The 24,303-nt window shown below is 40.3% G+C and overlaps 1 protein-coding gene across 8 annotated transcripts in view; it reads left to right on the top strand.

Moving 5' to 3' along the window:
• CTBP1 (C-terminal binding protein 1) overlaps nt 1–24,303 on the top strand; it is a 236,430-nt gene that overhangs the window by 204,136 nt on the left and 7,991 nt on the right. For all 8 annotated transcript variants that reach the window (XM_058023766.1, XM_058023765.1, XM_058023771.1 and 5 more), the window contains 5 exons: nt 4,469–4,613; nt 8,445–8,651; nt 14,668–14,882; nt 18,707–18,837; nt 20,951–21,078. In XM_058023766.1, coding sequence (XP_057879749.1) covers nt 4,469–4,613; nt 8,445–8,651; nt 14,668–14,882; nt 18,707–18,837; nt 20,951–21,078 — 826 coding nt within the window. The remainder of the gene's footprint in view (nt 1–4,468; nt 4,614–8,444; nt 8,652–14,667; nt 14,883–18,706; nt 18,838–20,950; nt 21,079–24,303) is intronic.

The raw sequence follows: 24,303 nt of genomic DNA, 5'->3' as shown, positions 1-24,303 counted from the left end.
TTAGCTTTAGTGGTGCTGGTTTCACATGGATCCTTTGCAGTGCTGTGGGGAGGATTTGAGAGCAGCTCTGAGTCTCTGCAGCCTTCCCCATGTGACAGACTATTGGTTACAAATTCAACATGCAGCTGCTTTTTGCAAGTTAAATAAGGCAAGGCTTACTCCGTTTTGGTGAAGTACATTTGTTCCACCCAAATGTGCAAAATATTTCAAGTCTGTTGGTGACACTGGAACATAATTTTTTTAGAGATGACACATGTAATTTCAAGTCCAAGAAATGCAACACTTTGTAGTTTCTAGAACTGGATTAAATACAGCACTTTCTAGTGATGATTTTTGTTTTTAAGATGAAGAGTTTGTCATATTCATCTTGTAATTTATAATTTGTTTTTGTCTCTGCACTGAAGTAGTTTGGCATTTCATTTACTGTGTTATGTTTCTATGCTCTGGATTTGATCCATGAGTGTCTGGGATCAGCCTCTCATAGTCAAATCTAGAAGTGTCTTGAGATGCTCCAAGAAGAGAAGGCCTTGCTGTTTAGTTCTTAGCATGTGATTTATGTTTTTCTAAAAGTAAGCAAGATGTTCAGAGTTCTTCCCCAGATGATGAGATGTGTATGTAACAGTGGTGAGTTTGTGATGTTCAGCATGATGGTTAAAATAGTGTGGTACTGAAAGAAGAAAGAAAAAAAAGTAGATGGGGAAAACATGTAGAACGATTTAGACCTTGGATAATCAGTACTCAGGATTTGTAAAATTCTTGGAAATAGAAGTGTCTCCTACTACTGTCATCTGTTCCCTGAGAGCCTTGGTGACCTGGCCTGTTGTGAAAGCAGAGTAGTCACGTTGAGCTTGAAGAACAGCAGAAAGACCTGTCCAGGCTGCTGTGCTGGGAAAAGCTGTCAGCCATGGAACAGGGAGTGCAAAAGGCTTTCAGCAGCGAGCTCTGGCGTCAGCTGGAAGGAAGTCTGAAGGAATGGAAATCAGGCAGGTGAGCTCCATAATAACTGGGTAACAGAAGGAGCCCAGCTCATGTCCCTGTGTCAGCCTTTGCCTCGGATCCTCCCTTCCCACAGGGCCCAGTTGTGCTGTGATGGAAGCAGGAGTGGCTGCTGGAGGAGCACAGCTGGCTCTGCTCATTTTCTATCAGGTTTTTCCATTGCCTTTCCTTGCAAGAAATCATCAGAGAGCGTGGTCTGACTGCCACATACTCAGGCTTGTCTGGAATTTCTGCCTTGCCTGCTATCTCACTCACAAGTTTGATCTCCTTGTAAAAAATTGTTCTTGAATTCGTCAAAAATTATGTTCATTATGGAAAATGATGGAGAAAAATCACTTATTCTCCCTGATTTTCTCAATGCATCCATCCCTTTTGTTAAATCATCAGTGAATTACTTTTATGCACAGTTATTTTTTTCTAAAGATCACTTCATTTTGTGGAATTGTTGATATTTATGCTGGATATCAGTTTCATGTGTTATATTTTACTCATTGAAAGACTTGTCAGACTTCTTGTGTGCATAGAATATATGTAATGACTGAGAACATAATTTATGCAAATAATTCCAAAATACAGAAAGTTTCACTGTTTTTTTTAAATCTAAGTGGCATTATTAACATTCACCAGTGCTGGATGTTTCTAACTTCAGGTTTTCTGCTACTATTTTTTGCCTTTTTGGCAGATTTCTATCACATGTCCAGTAGCAAAAGGCAGTAACATAATTAAATTATCAAATTAATGTGATAAAACACACTTGCAGGGTATTACAATTTTAGCAGTGGATTTCCTTGCTAACTAGCCCATAATCCTAGGAGAGGCTCAGTCACTAAAAAGAAATTCTGAGAGATTTGTCACTTGCATTTGCTTGTTCCATATCCCTTGTGATGGGTAAATAACTGCCTGTGGAAATGGCTAGTGTCAGCATTAAGCTATAGCTAGGAAATATTTTCCCTTTTATTGAACACATTCCCAAGCTTTCCAGTACTTTTCTGTCTCCTCCTAGTGCCAAGCCATAACCTAGATGGGCCCAAAAACTGTGTCATAATGGGTCCACACCAGTGCTCTTGGAGTCCAAATGCCAGTCTAGACTGGCTGGGTTAATAAAATATGCATGGTTATGAAATGAAAATCTGCCTCCCAAAGTGAATCACTGATTGTAAAACAAATGTGTGAGCCAGTTCAGCTGTGCTTCAGCCCTGCTGGATGCAGTCCTTGGTGCAGTGGCAGGTCTGTAGCCCCAGAGTACACCACCATGGCCTTTTCCAGCCTGGGAGAGAGGCTCTGGCTGTCACAGCCTCAGGGTGTGTCCTTGTATTCTGAGCTTGGGTTTCTGCTTATCTGACAGCTGCACAGAGGATGGTGTCTGCTGCAGCACAGGCATCCACCCTTGGGAGGGGTGGGGAAAGTGAATGATCCAGCCCAGAGCAGGGGACATGGCTTGTTGGAGATAGCCAGGGTGTCTTAACTTGACCTTGAGGCTTGAGGCAACAAGTGCTGCAACTGAATTGGAAGAAATTTCCACGCACTGAGGCTGGGAGATCCTTGAACAATTTTATTTCAGCCTCTAGTGGGAGCAGAAATAACCTGAGGGCATTTAGGTGGGCTTTCCTTTCCCAAGAGGGACTGGTTCTTGTGTGGGATACCCCAGGCTTGGTCCATGCCAGCTGCAGTGTGACTGGAAAAGCAAACCCAAAACTGAGTTGAATTTTTATTAGCCCTGTGTAACAGCTCAAGGTAACACATCCTGTGAGTGCAGTCTTTCTGATTGAGCTGCTGCATGTGATCTCCAGAGGACTTGTTTGCACCATTAAAATCAAGGAGTTTTGTGTGTGTAATCATTTTATAAGATCTGAGCCTACAGCTGGTCTTTGAATTATGTTGTAGCTGAATTCTTGAAGGATGTGTAATTTGTAATTTTTTTTGCAGTTCTTACTAGTAAATGCAAATTCTGCTCAAAGGAATCTTGTCTTTATCTTAGTTAGAACTGAAGTTCTCAGTCCAGAAACAATGTTGAAATAGCATAAATAATTTTGTGAAGTATTCAGTAATAAGTGCTTTTCTTTCATTTTTTATGGGGTTTGATTTTATTTTCTTTTAATTTTTTCTTTATGTATTTTTAAACGCTGTTGCAGATCCTTGCTTCCAGCAATTGTAATCCTCTGTGTGCAAGACTCTGATTTGCTGCAATGGTTTTTTTAAAAATTATGCATGTTGATTATTTTTACTGACCTTGCACTGCACTAGGAAATGCTCATATGAGCAGAAGTAATTCAGATGACAGAATCTGTGCATGTACCAGACTCTAAAGTCTGGACAAGAAATTTAGAGCCTCTGCAGAACTTTTATGTGAAGTGTGTCATAGGAGTCTCTTGAATTCATTACAGCTGGCTTAGCTGCTGAAATGATGTGTGCATGTTTTGTGTCTTGTGGAACCATTAGGATATTAGCTAGAGCATTGAAGGTGCAAGCACGGGGAAGGGTTTTGAAGAAGTAAAATCGTGCAGTTTGCAGATAAAGAGGAAAATAGTCTCTGCTGTGTGAAAAATAAACTGATATCACCTGTGTGGGGTGCAGTGTCACTGTTGGGTAGCAGAATTCAAAACTGCTGGGGCAGGTCTGGCTCCATTCTCCACACCCCTTCTCCCTCTCCTTACTCCACACCTCTTGGTTTTAAGTGCTGTTGTGTAGGTTGGATGCACTCTAACATAATTTAATTTGTCAGGGGCTTCTGACTGTCTTTTATTTTTGCTTTTTTGGTGCTCTCACAAGTTTGGGGTTTTTTTCTGCAGCATTTTTACTTTAATGCAATTTCTTATTTCTCAGAGGCTTTGGATTTTCCTGGATAATGTCACGTTTGGCATCTCAGTTAATACCAATTTATGTGACATCCAGTTTTCTGTCAGTGAGAGCTTATTTGCAGTGTCAGTGAACTGAGGGGCAGACACTTTTGGTTTTGTGTGTGAAGTGACCAGTTTCAGTCTCTGTTGTCAGAGGGGTTTGTGGTCACTGAATGTTTTCTGTTCAGGTATCCAGTGGTTGAGTAGGGCAGTGGTGCCTGTATAGAGATCCTGCTCTGTTACTCCATTCAGAGCTGAACATCGGCTGCCTAAACATAAAATACTCACTGTTTGTGGGAGTGTTTGCTCTGTGTGTGCAGATGCAGTGCAGTGGCACTTGGACTGGGGTCAGTATTGCAGAGCATTTCCTGGGGAATGAGGAGAGCTTTCCCTCTTACTGAGAACACCAGTACAGATCATGCAGTTCTTTGGAAGCTGATCCCATCATGCTAAAATGGAGACTTAAATGAAAAAGACTTACCAAGAGATATTTAGAAAAGTAACCTATAAAAAAAACCCTGAATCTGTATTTAATGCTTTTACTGTCTTTTATACTTGAGAATATGTGTATGAGATTAAGCTGAGATTCTGTGGAAACAAAAAAACCAATTGTTTTTTCTTCATTTAATTTCTAGGTACTAAATGAAGCAGTGGGTGCCCTGATGTATCACACTATAACTTTAACTCGAGAAGACCTGGAGAAATTTAAAGCACTTCGAATAATTGTCCGAATTGGCAGTGGTTTTGATAATATTGACATCAAATCTGCTGGAGATTTAGGTATGGCTATTACAGACTTTATTTTGCGTCTTACACTTGCCTCTAGAAATCTGATAGCATCTAAATCTTTGTATTAATGTGTTCTGTGTATTTTATACTAGTATCATATGTAAGCTGTATAATTTTCCCATCAGAGTATAAAACTCATTATGGAGATACTAGCATTAGTTAATTAAGTGATAATATTAACAGCTTTGTGGCAGGATGACAATCTGCCTGCTCAATATAAACCTAAGGAGAAAGGCCATAATTTTTCATCTCTTTCTTTTTTACCCCAATTGTATATTTTAACTACTTCTGCTGTAATCTAATTACAAAATATAATTCCAACATTTTGGCATACTACTTCTGTTTGAATAAAAAATGAGATCATTATCAACTGTCTGAGACTTATTTATGATGCATGAGATTTAGTACTAAACCAGTCCATAAAATAGAAATACCAGTTTTATAGGAGAATCAGTTGTTGCTTCTTCAGAATAAATTCAGCTACTGGAACTGTGAAGAGATGGTGCTTGATGTTTGACTGTAAGAAAAGCAACTATCTCATCTGTACTTTTCTTACTTTAGTTTAAACTACCTCCTATCTGTAATCTAGAGGTCAGGTCAGACCACTTGGAGTAGAGATTTTCTTTTCCAAGATTGTGTAGACCAAGTGTGTTTTCCATTCTGCTCTGGAAAGATCTTGGAAACATTTATTTGAGTGTGGCAGTGCTTGGTCCTAGCAGTAGCCCCAGCGGTGTAGTGAGGAGCTGTAGTGTGATCTGTTTATCAGCTAATGGTAAAGGAATACTCCCCTGTTGTGATGGTGGCAGAGCCTTACCCACTCCTTGCTGAGTTTTATAAAGGCCAGGTCAGGGCTGAGAGGGGGCAAGGCTGTGTTTTGCCTGCTTTAACTGGTGCACAGTCAGACATGTGCTGTGAGCCTCAGAAAACCTGTGTGTGTGGAGACAGTGGCCTGGGGTAAAATCCTAGATCAAAAGCCAAAATGTAGGTGCAGATCAAAGGCTCAGACCAGTCAGGAGCCCAGTTTGTGGAGAAAATCCCTGATAAGAGGAAGATCTTTGGAGGTTTGATGTCTGTCTCTTCTGCAGGTCTCTGCTGGCTTGTAACCCAGGTTACAACCTAAATGCAGCCACATAATTCCTCAAGCTAGAGTACACAGCAGGTTTGGGAAATTCTTGTTCATATGAAATGCTAAATGGCCACCTTCCTCATCATTCAGTTCCTGTCTTGTGATCACACTGAGTTATAAAGTTGAGGGTCCAACCTGGTTGTGTATCCTTTAATGTAAAAATATTGTTGTCCACTCTGTCAAAAGCCAGTAAATGGTGGAAAGATTCCAGTAAAATCTCTGATTTTAATATTAAGTTTGGGTGAAATGGCTGGGCTGAAACATTACTGAGACAAAGAGCCTTCCATTTGTTGAACTGGTGTAAGTAATGCAAATCTTAAGGAGGTAATGTGAGAGTGATTTGCTCTTTATAAAAGGCTTTGATTTGCTTTTGAAATGTAGATTTAGACCAGAGCCCAATGTATTCCTGAACTCCTGTAGTAACTTCTTATTTTTTGTAGAGCTGGCACATGGGGTTGTTACCAGCTTTTCCTACTTAGCATTATTTTATATTAGCACTTTTAATCTTCTTACAAAGCATGAAAATATGTGTTTCTTGGATAAAATATGCTTTTTCTGCACTTTATTAATAGTTGACTAGAAAATACATGCAAGTAGTGGGTGTAGCTGGATGCCAGTGAAGTGGGAGCCAGGTAATGCCTGTTACCACCTGCATTTTTCAGCATTGAACCTGTGCACAATATCACTGAAAGCAGTGGGAAAGGAAAGGGAGCATTGATCAGTGGATGAGATGAGAGCGTGCTGTCTTTTCCCATGTGAAATTTCATTTCCTTGCCTCTCTCTTGCTGCTTTTTGTGGTTTGCTATGTCTCTGCCTTTCAAAAATGAGTGCTTTTAGAGTAGAAGAAAAATTGAGAAAAATAAATTCCTGCTGTTCAGGAGAGAATTTATCTGACTTTTGCTCCCTCAGTTTCCTAAGGAAACCTATTAGGGAAGAAGGTATATTGCTCTTCTTCCCAAATACATAATATAATTCTTTAAGCTCCTTTTAAAGCATAATTTTGTTGATGGCAGCTATTAGGAGACACATTTATTTAATTTACGTTGCCGTCTAAAACCTGCATTGTTGCTCCATGAAAGACTTTTTTTGTATAAACAAATGCAAGTGTTTAATGTGAGGTACTTAGAGGGATGTTATTTTTCAGTCTTTCACCTCTCCCTCCCAGTCAAGCTTTTTTCCCCATTTTAAAAATGGTGAATTTCCTTCTACCATTGATGTTAGCAGGATGCCAAGATGAATATTCCAGCAAATGATGCTGGTATATCTTCTTGTAAGTCTTAAGGGCAGTGACTCAGCAGACAGGCTTATCTCTGCAGCAGAGGAAAGAAAAATAGTGCTGTAAGTTCCTTGTACAGGTTTTTAGTGATGTAGAGAAAGCTGCAAAAGAGTACTGGGCAGCAGAATAAAAGCATTTGAATGTAAAACATAGATAAATATAGCATGAGCTTATTATTTGTCCTATTACTATTGGTGCTGTTTTTGAAGAGAATGTTTGTTCTTCTTCTTTGCTTCTAAGATACTCAGGTATTAGCTGAGGACTTACTGAATATCTAGTTATGTAAAATCCCAAACAGTAAAAACAGTTCTTGGGTGCTTTTAGGATACAAAACACTTTTTTTCTTCTCCACCATGAAATTATACTGCGTGCTGTTTGTTGTCTCAGTCAGCAGAACTGAGACACAAACATTTGTGGGAGCTGGTGATTAGAGAGAGAACATGCAGTACATGGAAAGACTGCAGAGAGACAAGTCCAAAAGGACACAAAGTTTTTCAAGCATTTTGCTTAACTACTGTCTCTTGAGTACTGGAAGGTAAAAAGCAGAATGGGATAGCTTGCATGTAATTGAAATAAATTGTTGCTTCTGTTTCTGAAGTAAAATAGGCTTATTGTGAGTCTTGAATCAATGATCCACCTTCCAAACTTTTCTGTGGTTGTAACAATTCAGGCTGCTTGATGTTATGCTAGTTTCAGCTGGTGACTTTTCAGCTGTTAGGAACATGGACTTATTTGCCATTACCCTTGCATGCCATGGAGAAGCAGATTTTGCATTTTCCTATTGATGATTAGATGGGTTCCCTTTAATGTGGGGGACCAGGAAAGGACTGGGGTCTGGTTTGTAGTAATTCTAAAAACCTCTGTGCAATGTGTAACAGATTGTCCTTCCCTGTATCATGATTACCTACACATGATGTGGAATTACTAACAGTCATCCTGTGAAGGCTTTATAAATTATTTTATCCTTTTTTAATTTGCACAGATAGCTTTTGGGAGGGTATTTATCCAGTGGTGGAAGGCTAACTCACAATTAAACCTAAACTCTGATCATTGACCACACTGTTGAGAGCAAGGCAGGTTTCTCTTGGTTATTCAAAGCACCAAGCTCAGTGGAAATGTAAAATGCTTACCATGTTCTAAACTATCAGACATCTTCAGTGCTTTCCTTCTGTGATTCAGTGTTTTAGTTTGCAATACATAAAAGCATGATAATTAGTAATAAAAAATCAGAGAAATAAGTTGGCACATAGTTGTCAACTATTATGTCAGGTGCTCTGCCTGCCATTACAGTCAGAAGCTCAGTATTTGTGCAAGACATGTTGAAATAGATGTTGACTTCAAACATCGTGCTCCCGTATTGCTGTTAAATGGAAGAAATGAACTTTGTTGGCAACTGGCCTCCTGTGCTTGCTGCCCGCAGGGATCGCCGTGTGCAACGTGCCAGCCGCCTCCGTGGAGGAGACGGCGGATTCCACCATGTGCCACATCCTGAACCTGTACAGGAGAACCACCTGGCTGCACCAGGCGCTGCGCGAGGGCACGCGCGTGCAGAGCGTGGAGCAGATCCGGGAGGTGGCCTCGGGGGCCGCCCGCATCCGAGGGGAGACCCTGGGCATCATCGGATTGGGTACGTGCTCCTCGCGCTGCTTCCGTGCTCCTCGCTGCCCATTGCTTTGAAAAAGCGAGGCTTGGGGCTGTGGAAATGGAGCATTTGTTCACTCCATGGCAAGCGTTTATTCCTGTAGATTATATAACTCAAATGTTCTCCCTTTTCCTCAGAAAACTTATTTTAATGTTCTCTTATTTCTTTGAGTTTCTGTATGTCGTTCTGTGGAGGGAGAGAATATAAGAAAATAATCTTACCTCTAAGGAGTTGCAGCTGGGCCAATTATCAGAGATTAGGAACAGGCTGACTTTAACAGGCCACAGCTGTAAGCAATGAGAAGATGATGCTATAAAAGAGTGGGGTGGCTGGTTTGGAAGGGACCTGGAGTCAGTTGGGTGCTTTGTGAAAGAGTCAATGCTTGGAGGAGATGCCCATGAGAAGCACTAAGAAGGTGTGAAGCTTTTGCAATAAGGAGACAACAGTATGGAACTCCTACATACAATAAGATGGCAGCATCTTTCTGTTGCCATGTTGCCTACTTATAAGAGGAGACACCATCACTTCCCTTTTCCAGGACAAGAATCCTCCTACTTCAGCCCTGTTACCTGTATGTTTTATCCCTTTTCCATTTCATATCTGATTTTGTTTGGGCTTTCTTCCTTTTTCAGTTTTTTACATAACTAAAAAGTCTTTTCTTCAGTAACACCCTGCAGAGCAGTTCTTGTGTGCATTTGATTGAGGTGGATGTGAAATTGTATTTCAGCTCTAATGAGAGGAAGAATCTATGCAAGAAATTTTGAAATGCTTCCAGACCTAATAAAATCACCTACTTACCTCTCTGAGTGACCCTAAATGTTTTTCAGCATCCAACAGATGGACAGGCTTGCTAGAGATGAATTAATTACTGTCTGTTACAGAAGTAGAGAAGAAAAACAAGCAAGTCAGTTTCTATATAAAAATTATTCAGTCATGTGCTTGTCTTACACAGATCTGATAGACTGTGGATGTAATTGCTGTGCTATTCATCCACAGGAATTAGTAATATGATTTTGACAACAAAGCATCATATTTAAATGACTGCTCCAGTTACACATTGCTGTCAAGTAACTCCAGCCTCGAACTCTTACTTTTGGAAGCTGAAAATAGCCTGGTGTTACATAGTGCTCATTTAAATGAGCATGCAGTACATCAGAAGTACATCTTTACAACCAAAGAATTGCCTTTAAAATAGGATTTTCAAGAAGTTAGTCATGACGTGAAGCTGCTCTCTCAAATCTATACTAATGTAATTATGCATCTGATTAAAACACACAATGATTATTGTGCTCACAGTCACAGCATCTGTACCTAAGTCACAGACAGTTGCCTGCAGTGTTTCCAAAATGGAAATGCATACCTGGTTTTTGAAACTTAAGCTTTGGCTCTCGTGCAATGTGCATGTTTGTTGGAGATATCTGTACTGCTGTAACTCAGTTTGGTGTTTATACTGAATAAATTCAGATTTGAGATTAGAAAGAAAAACTCTTTCATCATTGACTTCCTTAAGTGAGTTTTGCTGGTTTTGTTCTCAATGACTGAAAAGTATAGAGGAATAAGTGGATAATCAGATTGCCAGTATGCCTATAAAGCTTTACAAAATGCTAGGTTTTAGTTTTAAAAAGCAAGCCTTTTGTGTGCATGTTACACTAAAAAGGCTAGTAAAAGCTGATTTTTAAGGGTGTGATTCTGTTGTAGTTTTTGACCAGTCATTATCTCTAGCCTTGTGTTGTTCCTATCTATTTCCTACCATAGAATATTCAAAGAATACTAAATTGTAAAGTCACTTTTGAAAACTTCCCCTCTTCCTTCTTGTGCATGTGTGTGAATAGGCACAACAGTTTGAGTCAGACCTGTTCTAACAAACTCCTCTGAATCTATGTATTAGTGAAGAGTAAAATTGTAGACTTAGAAGATGTACCAGAATTTCTGTGTGAGCACTTCAGGCACTTAGGCTATGATGTGCACCCTTTTCTAGTCCAGCTCACTGCTAGAGGTTAGCTGTCTTGAGTTTCAGACTCAAACATGCCTTTACAACCAGGGACTGTTGTCCTTAGGTGGTGTTTCTTCGCTAGTGTCCTCTCCCTACATGTGGAGTTTTGCCTCATTTATTATTTAGACATGTCAGTGTCAGAAGTGATGATCCACCCAGATGCTATGAAGTGGATGTATTACACACAAAATAAACAGTTCTCATCATCTGTTGCTCAGCCCTTTCCTCTGTTTCTGTCGTGTCTCAGTTTCTGTCCTTTGTCCTCAATTGTGTCTGAGATCATCTTCTCTCAGCTACAACTGTGTTTGTCTATTCTTGTCTTCAAACTTGTGCTCTCTTCAGCAGTGGGTTGCTTAAATTTATCACTGCTGCTGCAACAGCTAACTGCAGACCTTCTCAACATCTGCTCCTGGGCTTTACTCTTTGCCAAAGAGAAACACCCTAGCTCCTGCCTGTCTCTGTGCTGGGGAATGACTGTGTCTCCAAAGTTTCAGCTACTCACTTCCTTATCCACTGATCTAGCCAAGTTTCGTGACTCACTTGCCTTCCTTCCATCACCCACTCTCTCTCCCTCCTCTCATGCATATTCCTGCTTTGACACTTGGTCTGTCCTGCTTAATCCTATTACTCTGTGTTCCTCCTTTAAAGTTAACCCCATCTCTCATCCTCTGCTTGTATTGAGCTTGAAGATAAGCAGGGACTCAACAGCATAATGCCTCCTTCGTGTGCTTGTTGGGGCCCATCCGTCACTGTTGTGTTGTTTGGTTAGCCCCTGAGCTCCTCAGGGCACAGCCCGTGCCTCTTTCTGTCTTTGTGAAGTGTCTGACTCTTTGAGCTTTACAGAAATAATAATATCACATCGTTTAACAGCTGTCTTTGTCACTTTTAATCTTTATTACTGTCCAGTGTCCTACATTTTAAATGTTGCATCACAAGTGTGGATAGTAAGTCCCACATTTAGAAAAGAAATATAAAAAGCTGCCTTTTCACCTTGTATCTAGAAATACGGGGGTTTGTGGGTTTTTTTAAGGAGGAATATTTATCAGCAGCAGCATGTAAGTACTTGGCTGAATAGACATCTGGCCCTGGTTCTGCTCTAATGATATTTTTACAGCAGTGAAGTTGCACTCCCTTTCCCTTCCTTCTCAGAGAGAAATGCTGATGACTAATGCATTTCCTCACCCAAGAAAGGTGAAATTCTTTTAAATAAATTTGTCTCCACATCACAGTGAATGTCATCACTCCGTTTGTCTTTCCTCACCTGCTCTATTCTCTCAGCAGTCCCACTGCCCTACCTAGATGCTTGGCCAAATTACTAACTTGTGTTATAAGTAAATAAGGCTTAAGAGTTGGGTGGTATTACTTTGCAGTAAATGATCTGCTCTTAGCAGTCCTACTGGCTCTCTTATGTGCTCAGCAGGAAGTGTAGCAGAACAGCACTCTCCACATTTCAGAGTTCTCCAAGGAGGAGGAAATGTTACCCATATTCTCCACTGCTGTTGCACAGGCAGGGAACAGCTGCTAAGTGAAAGCACTTTTTCTTTCCATGCAAGTCTTCAGGCAGGTCTACATCATCATTTCCATGGAACCAGGGTCATTTTATAAAACTCTGCAGTACCAGCAGAGGATGAGTGTGCATTGGCCAGGGGCTGAGCAGGGTCCTTGACCTGCAGCTGCTGCACTGTCACACTCAGGTCAGGTCATTGGCAGGGTCAGGGTCAGTCACACCTACAAATTGGGGTATTTGGGTTGAGGAGAGTTGGGAGACTTGTGGGGGAGTTGAATGGATGAGGCTGTAACAGGAGATCTTCTGAAATGATGAATGGACTTTGCTAGAACTTTGATTTCCTTGAAAATACACTGTTGTTGCTTTCTGCTTTTTTTTTGCAATTGTATGCAAGATTCATTTTCTGCATTTTTCTCACACTGCCAACTAGTAAATTAATTTAAAGTTTTGAGCTTAAGATTTTGCCCTGCCTGGAAGCAGCCATGAATATTCATAACCATTTGATATGCTCTTACCATAGAGTTGTCCCAAAGGTGGGATGCTTTGTGTGCTGTTTTGTCCTCAGTGTGTTGAGGTAGGTTTTGAACCACCCCTCATGCCCAGGAGAGTCTTATATAATAGAGAGTTTTCAGGAAAGAAAAAAAGAAAGTCATAGTTTTGTGGTTGTTCTTTATGTCAGATGGTAATTTAAAAAGGAATTGGCAAATTCCTTATGTCCAGTTGTGTGTAGTTGTTTAATGACTAAGACTAAATATGAATTGTCAATTGCAGAAGAGTTTTATCCCATGAAATATTTGTAATAGGATAATTCTAGGTTAGAAATAGAGATGTGATTCCCTGGTGTTTCTGAAGGAAACTTCTGTGCCCATTGAGGAAGGCTTTGGTTTATTAGCCTGGGTGGGGTGAATGAAGTGTAGCTTTAACTGGAGAGGCTGTTGTAAGAGATTTTGCTGTTGTGAATCCCCTCAGGTATTAGTGTTGTAAAGAGTGTAAAAAAAAAAAAAAGAACAGATGACAGAATGTTGCATGTGAAAATGAATGGAGCTGGAGTAACAGTTATATGCTTTGTTAAAAAAATGAAAAATATTTACAGTTGTGTGACTGATTCCTTGAGCTGTGAACATGCCAAAATTTGGAAACAATACAGTGTTTGTGTTGAAAATTTTCTAATTCAAATTTATAAAAACAGCCTGGCGAGCAAACAAATAACATGCATGCAAGTGTTGAAATGAAAGATTTTGAGGAGGATTCTAACCTGGTGTCCCCAAAGAAAAGCAGACAGCCCCTGTCACATTGATATACTGTTTAATATTCCAAGCACATCTGTCACTAAGCACTGCAGAATTGCTGTGTTCACATTAAGTGATCAGCAAAAACCTTTCTTCCTGTGGCTTCTGAAGTTTATTCAAAGAGGAACTGAAAAGCAGAGGTAAATCCCTTCAAGCACAATTGGAAAGAGATGGGATTTCCCTGGGTTGATTTGATGCCTTTTTGAACAAACTTAGACATTACAAAGGAAAATTTGTTGACTTTCTTGGGGTTTGTTTTTCAAATTAGGCATTGTTATTATGGTGTGTCAAGTGATGCTTTTGAAACATCTTTATCCAACATTTGCAGTACTCTAATGTGAATGTCTGGTCTGTAAATTTCTAACTTGGAAAGTGTGTTAGTTCTCACTCTTCAAAATGCCTGTAACTCATTAGATGTGCTCAGAGGTTTTTCCCTCTCTGTGTTACTGGTAGTGTGTCAAAGGGAAGTACACACCTCCTGGTACATGTGGTGTGGAGCCTTGCCCATACAGCTCTGAAATCTGACAGTAAGGGAAGTGGAACAAAAAAGCAAAGTTCAGTGTCAATTCCAAGTGGGACTGCAGTCCTCTTAGCTAGATGCTATATGACCAATTTTATTTATTTATCATTCAGGTAGCTGAATAGAATTTATTTTAAAGCCTTACACGACAGAATTCTTGTAGGCATTTTAATGCTGGGAGGATGTTACTCAAAATGAAAAAAAATACCAGAAAGGAGATTCCATGTATTGAGAATGGTTGCACTTCAGATTAAACAAATTATCTGTTATTGCACCCATTTTTGAGGATTAATTTTATAGCTTTTTATTAAAGCCAGCTGGTTTGACATGGGTAGGGATAAGCCCTTGGCAGGATGTGCTCACAGGCAGTGGTGTTTTGCCATAACCAGGCCCAGCAGGCAAGCCTTGCATTACAGATTATTGCAGATTACGTGACATCTTCTGGCATTTCACACAGCTGGTGACAAAAGGTGCAAAGCTCCTGCTTTGCTCCAAGGCAGTGTCAAACAGCCCAGATGTGCCATTTCTGATCCCAGCGATGATCTGAGCGGGATGGGGAGACGCCTCCCTTTTCTGCAGTGGCTGTACAGAGTGTCAGGGTTTGGTACAAGGTTCCCGTTGGGCAGGAGAGGCCACCTCACAGCCAGCAGCTGCCTCCCGTCTGCTCTCACGGCGTGTCTGTCTCGTTGCAGGGCGTGTTGGGCAGGCCGTGGCTCTCCGTGCCAAAGCCTTTGGCTTCAGTGTGATTTTCTACGACCCGTACCTCTCGGACGGCATGGAGCGGGCTCTGGGGCTGCAGCGCGTGAGCACTCTGCAGGACCTGCTGTTCCACAGCGACTGTGTCACCCTGCACTGCAACCTCAATGAGCACAATCACCATCTCATTAACGACTTCACCATAAAGCAGGTAACCATCTCTGTGTGCCTCCGCACCAGGGCTGCCTGCCAGCTCTGCATCGCGTTCATTTCTGTACACAGGTACATTCTCATTTGATAGAAATATTTCTCTGCTGCTGCTCTAAGATCAAACAGGCCTATAATTGATTAGGAACTAGCTGGTTGTTTATGTATTGTTGCTTTTACTGTCTTTTTGGCTCAGTAACATTGCATTTGTGGAAATAATTTGCTCTTCTAAAGATTACTGAGATTTAATGAAGTGGCATTGATGTAAAAGCACTTTTTCTGTGTCTTGTAGTAGCTCCTTCCTTTACATGTGTATTTTCAGGTGGCAACTCTGCCTTTCACCGTTGTCCCTCAGTTTGAGTTCCTTTGATGCAATTTAAGGATTATGACTAAATGGCTCCCCCCTGTGCTCAGTCCTGATTCTGACAGAGCACTTCATGGATGGAGCTCATTTACAGCATTGCATTATTGGGAAAAATAATGTTTCTTGGAATTAGTACTAACTTCTCCATAAAGTTATAGGTAATACACAAAATAATAAAATAATTTCAAAATCTGGGTGTAGTAACTGCTCCATTGTTGAAAAATTTGATAATAGAAGCCAAACATTTAATGAAAATGTTTGACTCCAGCTTTAGTGTAGGTAACAGCCAGAAGTAAAATTCTGAGACATAAGAATGGAGTCAATGTAAAGAAACCCTAAGACAGCATAGTTGATTTGGCTGTTCTTTATATATAGTGGGTTTATATGTTGATAACAATGACAGTAGCACTCTTTTGCAGTAAAATCATTGCTTGTCTTCTGAGAAATAGTTTGTACCCACTATTCCTGATAGAACTTCAGAACTTACTGAGCATGTTCCACAATCATGTAGGATCATGGCACAAAACTGACAGTACAACACACTTCTTGATTTGAGAGTTTAGGGATTTTGCAAATCCATCACAACATAAAATCAGGATTTGGAATTTAAAACTCTAAAAAATTAAGAAGCTTAAAATGAAACCAAAGAAACCAAAGCTCTGTCACCCTGCCTTGAATATTGTCTTCTGTTGTGTGGCTGGGTACATTCAGTGGTTATTACATAGTGAGATGTCTTTTCAAGCAGACATCAAACCAAAAAGTATCACACTGAATTCCATGGGACCACTGAGCATTGGTCACTTTATTACACAGCAGTTGTGAACTTTGGGCCAGCTCACCACAGAAAGTTTTGGAGTGGAGGCAGAGAAATGTGTTGAGCTTCAGAGAAGGCACAGCACATTAATCAGAGAAACAAACAAAGGAAAACATGTTAAAACTGAGTAGTGCCATCTGAAATGAAATGCCTGTAATAAACACTGCACTGGAAAGTATCTTAAGTAAGCATTTATCTTCCTATTTGTTATCCTTCATGATCAAAGCAAGGATTAATTAAAGTGTTAGATGATAGTTCTTGCTTTGGGTAGGAGTTTGGGCGAGGCAGTCTGGATAGTAAAGTGGATGTGAAACCCATGAAATTGTAACCCTCTGACTGCATAGTTTGTGTAGAGCATATTCTGATTTAGGCTGACAGATGCTGGAGTTGGCCTGGAATTTCTAGAGAGCATTGCATACCCTTCTTGTCCAATACTGCATGCTCATGTCATAACCAGCTTTTAAACAAAGTACAGAGAAGTATGGTTCATCTCATTTCACAGAAATCTCACCCTGAACTTTGTGGAGTCTGAACTGACATACACTTCAAGTGTCTTTGAAAATTTGGTGTCTGTCTTCTCTTTAACTTTTCTAGTGAATTTATCATTATTCTGTAAAGCCATCCTGCTTGTCCTTGGAGTCCCAGAGTAGCTCAGAGAAGTGTTTCAATGAACTTGTGCTCTTAAGAGACTGAGGTCATCTTTAGTTATACAGATTGGAGAAAAAACTGCGGTTTAAACACAATACTTTGATAAAGCAGCTCTGCAGGTTCAGTGTAGGTGAATTTACCAGGCGTCAGCAGTTCCAGCTCTGAAGCTCTTTCAAGCTTCCACCCATTGTTAAGGATCATCTCCGGCTGCATCCACCCTGACAGTTTATCATGACTCACACAATTCATTCCCTCTAGAATGCATTTATGCAGTCATGTTGTGTTTGATTTGAAAGTGTCTTAGTGCTAGTTCTGGAGTTTTGTAAATAGTCCTAAAATGAAAACTCAAGCAAGGTTGTTGGACAGATTGGACAGAAGATTTTAGCAGGGTTCACTTTAAGTAAAATGTTCATGTCCTTCAGAGGGCCTGTAAATACACCAAGCTGTACTTACAACTGCAGTTAGGAGTTTGCCCAGAAATGGGAAGGGTATATGAGCTCCCACAAACCTTTATGGTGTGTCTGCACAGCCGTGAGGGGCTCTTGGGTGAGCCCTCCTGTGCTGGTTCTGGTGCAGTTCCTACAACTGACCCAGGAACTGGAGGGGCACTGATTGTTCCCATAAGGAATCTCTTGTTACCAGAGCAGCTTAAGATCCTGCCCCAGTTTTTGTGCTGTTCTGATTCCCAAATTAATCACATAAAGCTGAGAGAAGCATCCTTTAGTTCTGCCCCTGTAACTGGAGTTGGGTTTTGCTGTGTGGATGGATCTCCTGTAGGCCCAGGATGGACAGAGGCAGGGCCACATTAAACCTTGAGAGCTGGCCAGTAAAATATGGTGAGTTCTTTCTTTATAAAACACTGCAGGCATGTGCACATTAATATTCTGTATGACCTCATTAAAAAAAACAACCACAACTGACTTATTCAAACCTCCTTGTTGTTGGTGAAATTGGCATTTTGAATCAGTATTTGAGTGTAAGGATCCATTTACCTAAGGTTTAGTTTGATGTGTAGGTTTCATGAAGCTGAGTTGGTGTCAGAATGTTGGGGTTTGCGTATTTTTCTGTTGAGAGATGGAGTTGGTACAAAATGAGATTTCCATTATTCATATTCTCCATGGTTCCTGCCCTTCATGTGCTTTCCTTCATGCACAGAAGTGTTGAGACATCTGTCAAAGATGAAATACCAGGGTGGCTGGAAGCAGGATGCTGTAATTTATGTTTATTTCAGTACCATTTCTCTTATTTAAACTGCCACTTTGTTTTCAAGTTGTGGATGTATTATGGTGTAAATTGTTGTAGTTCTCCCCATACTGATGGTAGTGTCATCTGCAATGCTAATCTGCACAATGCACAGCACAGCTTCTCTCCTGGGCACACGGCGTTCTCAACCAAATTCATTTTCATGCCTTTTAATTGAATAATGGAAGGATTCTTTAGACCTTTATTTGAGAAGTCTCACAGGGGAGGAGGAAGCTGAAGTAACGAAAATAAATAATGCATACATCTACTGTGTTTTGGCAACTAAAGGGAAAAGTGTTTGAAAATCCAAAAGCATTGATTTTTCTGAAAAATTCATGTAGGCTTTTATTTGTGTGAAAGTTGAAAGCCACAAAATATGAATTTGTTTAAGAATGTGCTGTAGTTTCTGTCTCATGCAATTTCACAGTGAAATAAAAAGGCATAAAATGATCTGTCACTTTCATATGCACAGTTGTACCTTTTGATCATGTTACTGCTCAATATCTGAAACAAGGCTTCTATTAAAAGACACTACTTACAAGAAACAAAAGGTTATTAAGTGCTGTGAAATAGCATTTTATGTTAGAAGCATCACATTTGATGGTACTTTCCAATGGAAAGGGAAGACAACTGTTACAGTTTAAACCAGCTGAATAGCCTTTGTTGTAATGGATGCTTCTTTTGAGTAAAAAAACTAATGCCACAACGATTTTATTTCATTTATTTTTATTTCATCATTCTTGTTTTTAACTTTCCCTAGATGAGACAAGGGGCTTTCCTGGTCAACACAGCTCGAGGTGGGTTAGTAGACGAAAAAGCACTTGCACAGGCCCTGAAGGAAGGAAGGATACGAGGGGCAGCCTTAGATGTACATGAGTCAGAACCATTCAGGTGCTTTTCCTTTTCTTTTCTTTTTATTTTGTTCACTTTCTTATTTTTAAGTCTTAGTGCATGATACAATCAACAGCAACAAGTAAATTGAGTTTTCTGTTTTATTTGGTAGCTAAATATTCCTTAGCAAAGCAGCATGAATCTGTGCAGCACCGGATTAATGCAAATCTAGAGAGAGTTTGTGTATGTGGTTAGAAGTGAAAAAAGTGACATCCAAGATTTAATTCCTTAAAAAGAAAACTAAAACAAAGCCAGTGGGTTTATTTAGTAGAAATATCAGGAACCTGAGTTCAAATCCTGGCCATGGCTTTGAGGAGAGTGCCCCTCTGCCACTGATGCAGCTCTGGAGGCAGCTGATGCCTGAACAGGCTCTTTCAAAGGCAAAGAGTTGAGATGTGGTGTGGGAAGTGCTTTATGACACCTTTCTGAAGGAAAATACATTTGTCCAGATTGCCTCTGCAGGAAAGCCATAAGTGTGTGAGAGGTTGCAAAAAAAGGTTCAGGAAGGCTGTCAGAGTGCAGGTTTTATTTTGTTTTACCCTTCATAAGGGGAGTAGTCACTCTGCTGCCAGCAGCAGGGCTGGTAGCACAGGCCTGAGTTTCTGAATGACTAAGTCCAGTGTTTCAGGCAGAAATGCACCACGCCCCTCAGTGGCATTGCCATTGACATATCAGCACTCCTCATCAAAATGAGCCCATTTCTTATGTCCTTGAGGCCTGAGAACAGACTGCTGTGGCTTAGTCCTTGCATGTGACAAGCCTTTTTCAGGCTGGGCAGGGAAAATTGTTATTTTTAACTGGAACAATCCACATAAGTTTTTGAAGAAGAACAGATTCAGGGCAGGTTGCAAAGACTGGAGAGAGGACAGTATCTCTCATTCCAGCTTGAGGGGGAAATAGAACCTTTGAAAAAATAGAATAATATCCTTTTTGTCAGAAATTTTATATCTGCTGAGGCATGATGCCACATCAGAAAAACTTAATTTTATTTCTGCATACCCTGGATTCATTTACTCCTCAAGGTAGTCATTGCAATGCCGTGGTGCTGTGCAAAGCCAGAGTGTAGCAGCTCAGGGGACTTGCAGCTCCTCACTCCCCATTGCTCTCTGGGATGTGCACAAGCAGCCCAGTGCCCCTCCAGAATCCCCATTTCCTGCATGGAGATGCCACGTGCAGAGATCCAGCTGCAGGATTGCAGCCACAGTTTCCTTTGGCTGCAGTGCTGCATGTCCATCTGATTGCAGCATGCACTCTATTCAAGAGTTTTGCCAGATATTTTGATGTTTATTGAACTACAGATGAAATCTATCCTTTTATGAATTATGACCAACCCTGAAAGCACGCTTTTGTCTTAAAATACTTGCTCTCCTGTTACAGTTGACTGCAAGATTATTAAAACTGGAAATGACTAGGAGGAGCAAGTTTCCATTATTTTCAGTTTCTCTGCTTTGTATCTGTGATATCTTTTGTATCTGTGTATCTTTTACACAGATTCATTGCTTTCCCTAAAAAACAATCTGTAAATTTCCTTCTTTCTGTGGAGTTTCTATAAAGGAATGGGAAAGACAAAACAGCTAAAAATTAAAAAAAAAAAAAAAAAAACACAAAAAACTTGAATTATCAAAAAAGAATTGAGGCTGCTGATGGACACGCCTCTGATTTGGAAATAATTGTGAGATTTTTTTCTTTAAATGATTAAATGTCATACTGACAGAAAGAGAAGAGCTTTTTTATTTGATGCAATAAAAGTAAAATTGTGATGACCTAGACAAATGGAATGGCATCCTAAATTAATTTGGGTTTTCCTTTATGCATTTCTGCCCCAGAACTGGAGTGGCAGTGACTGTAGTTACAGTAAGTGCATTGGACAGAAGCTAATGTTGCTGCTATACTTAAGTTCCACCCTTTGAGTCTATAGAAAGTGATTGTTGCTAAATAATACATTAAATTAACAGAATTATAAACAAACTCAATAAGGAATAGAAATGCAATTATTTTGTGTTGTAGAAATTAATCTGTGTATGTACAAATCCATCAGGATTGCCCACCTTGCTTTTCCCCTTGCCCCCCAGTATTTTTTTGTCATTTGATCTTGTTTTAAATTTCCATTTAGCTTTAGTCAGGGCCCCTTGAAGGATGCACCAAACCTGATCTGTACCCCACATGCAGCCTGGTACAGCGAGCAGGCCTCCATTGAGATGCGGGAGGAAGCGGCGCGGGAGATCCGAAGGGCGATCACAGGTACTGCCTCACACTGCTCTTGCATTAGCTCCCTCACTGAGTAGTTCTGGGTAAGAAACCTATTTCTTCAGTCTGCAAAGATGCCTAGAAGCAGCAGCCTTGGGTTTTGTTTCTAATACTTGGAACACAGAAATCAGCAAATGCTCACTAAGTCTATTCTGAGAATTGGAACAAGTAATTTTGGAGGTTCTTTGCAATTATGTAGGGAAGGCAGGCATTGCAGAATATATCCTTTTTTCATGTATAGGAAATGTATTTTTATGTGGAAAATCATCTGCTTTTTTTTTTTGTTGCATATAACTATTACCCATTGATGGATTTGCAAGTCCTCCTGGTATTGCTGGTATCTTCCTTAGCTTTCCTAGGCACTCCTTTATACTTGTCATGAGCAGTTCTCTGTGTAAAGTTTTCAGTATTTTGTTGGGAGGTTATTCTGTTTTAGATGTTCCCCTCCTTAAAGCCCTGCTAAAGAAGTCTGGCATTTTAAAGGGCAGAGTGTCTTTGTTATATAACTGCCATGTAATTGTAAACTGCTCACATAAGAGAAAACAGCTACGTCTCAAACATGCACTGCTAATAAATAAAATGAGAGGACTGAGCCATTTGGCATGGGTTTGAATCCCTTGTAGCCTAAAATAAAAGGAAGGATTTTCATACTGGAAAATGATTCATTAAGCACTAATGTTTTCCCTTTAGTTGGACTTTGCTGTGTCCCCCTTGGCAATAGTGTCTGAATGCTCTGCAGACATGCAGGGCCATCTGTGTCACCTTGAGAGCAGTTCAGTGCCAGCACATTGCTCTGTTACACAAAAAGCACTGGCAGTAGCCTTCCCTCTGCCTTGTGCCTGGAGAGGCCAGGCAATTTAGTTTCGTTTATAGCCTGTGCAGAAAGAAGATTCTCTTCTGGATGCTAATTAAAGACACCTCTTAAACTCCTGAGCTGAATTGTCCTTTACTGGACGATTTCGCTCTGTTTTAGAGGTGACCTGAAGAGCCTGACCATCCTTTTCCTGGAATTGGTGCTTGTGGCTGTACTCCAGAGCTGCAGTGGTACATTTGTTTGTTTGTCAGGGTGTTCAGTAACTGTTGCCTGCTCCCAGACAGCTCTGGGAGAGATTGCACAAGCCAGCATCCCATACCTGTGATTGATGTGCAAACCAGCATTAATGGGCTATTGTCTGAAAATAGAGAAGAGCCAGTTTTATGTTAAATTTGTGCAGTAGCCAAGCATATGTGCCTAGAAAGGCAGACACAGTTCCTTCAAGTGTGATGGTGCTCTCAGCGATCTGGATCATTGATTTGTATCGAAGCTGTCAGCACTTCAGTGTTTGCATATGGTTTTTAGCAAAATCAAACTGAGACCAGCATTAAGGAGGTGAGAATGACATTGAATTGCAGTGAAACAAATGTAGGAAAGATACAGGAAATGTGGGATAAAGCTGGATATATGAAAACCATAGGGGAGCACAAAGAAGAGAGGGTGTAGAGAGGGAGAATAATTGGAAAAAGGTGTGAAGCGTAGGAATGAAGGCTATGACTACCATCTGACAATAAAAATGTTAAGTGTTTTTGCTGTTGCCTAAAAGTCAATGATGTTGTGATGTGTAAAACAGAAATAACCAGCAGAGATTAAATACCTTGAAATATATTTTTAAACTCTGAAGCATTCCAAGTATGAAATAAGGAGGACCACTGGAATGGATGTAAGAGATAGGCAAGCATGGCAAGTGAAAAGATAATTAGAAGTTTAAAATAAAAAAAAAAAACAAAACTCCTGGGTTGTGGGGGGTTTCCATGTCCAGTTGCCTACAGAAGTTAGCAAAATGAAGAACGAGGTGGGCAAAGAGGAAGACAGGATTGAGAAGGATAAACATCAGAAGAAGAAAGATGGTGTTTAAATTTGTGGACAGTTCTGGCAGAAGTTTAGATGGATGCATATTTCAGCTACATTTTGAAGATGATTTCTAGGTGGTTCACCTGTAATGGAGCATGAACCTCACCTTGTTCAGTCCTGAGCTAAAGGCCCTTTCAAGCTGTGCACAGGAGATGTGCCAGGTTCAGGGACATCAGCTGAAAGCATGGAGTAACCCTATTTGGTGCTATCCATGGCACAAAAAGCAGTTCTGTGAAAAGGCTTTTTTACAGCCCCATTGTGACCAGGCTGATGGACAGAAAGAGCAGGCAGAGATAGTCAAGTCCTTAATCAGATTTCCAGCAGGAAGCTGGAGACAAAAGGCTGAGTTCTTTAATGATGGAGCATGGTCAGTTTTTGTAAGGCTTTCTGGAGTCCCATTGCCAGCAGTGGCAGGGGTGGACTCAAAATTACCTCTTTCTGCCCCTCTGTGCAAATGCACTGTGAGATTGAACTTCAGTGAAGGCACATTAAAACAGATGCCAGAAAAAAGACATGCTCCAATTGATCTCTCTCCATTTAAAACAGGTGGGAACTTTCCTATTGCTATGAAGAAAATCTGTGTTGGATCTGCTCATGTCATTTGTAGCAGGGCTGAAGATAGTTCTGCAGATGACAGTCACAGGCTTGTCCAGTGCTGAATTGAGGATTCAGGTTCACAGATTTTCCAGTCTTAAAACTTCAGTTATACTTCAGGGGTTAAGGAAGAGTTTAATGAAGTGAAGAAAGGAAATTCTGGTGTATTTTCATTTTATGTAGGAATGAAAGGCATGGCTGAGGATTGATACATTGCAGTAAATAAAAGTGAAGAGCAATTTAGATAAAGATGGGAAAGTTCAGGAGGACAGGGAATAAGTGTTGGTCATATTCAAGTTTATGGCACAATTCCATTCAGAATTCTGTATTTTTCATAAAGTGTTTTTAGTTGCTGTTACAGGTGGAAGGAAAAGGAGGAAAGTGATGTTAAGGACAGAAAGCAGGGGGCTAGATTACTGAATCTGATTGGTAGCTATGCTCTATATCCTAATTACAGCTTCTTGGAAAGATAACTCCAACTGATTTTGGTTCTCCTGAGACCCTGTATCCAAGAGATAAAGAGAGACAGGAAAATCAAAATTAAGCAGAGCATTTCAGCCATTATTGCCTAAGTCCCAGGCAAAAGGCTACAGCTAGGATCAGAAACAAGCTCTTAGTATCATTTTATGTATTGATTTAAATACACAAATATTTGTAAGTATTTTTAACATAAACATACTAAGAGTATAAGGCACACAATTTTAATACATTTTTATTTCCTCTTCCTTGCTTCATCT

Source organism: Melospiza georgiana, chromosome 5, assembly GCF_028018845.1.
Source record: "Melospiza georgiana isolate bMelGeo1 chromosome 5, bMelGeo1.pri, whole genome shotgun sequence".
NCBI lineage: Eukaryota > Metazoa > Chordata > Aves > Passeriformes > Passerellidae > Melospiza > Melospiza georgiana.
The sequence above is the reverse complement of the archived record's forward strand: the minus strand, read 5'-3'. Positions and strand labels throughout refer to the sequence as shown.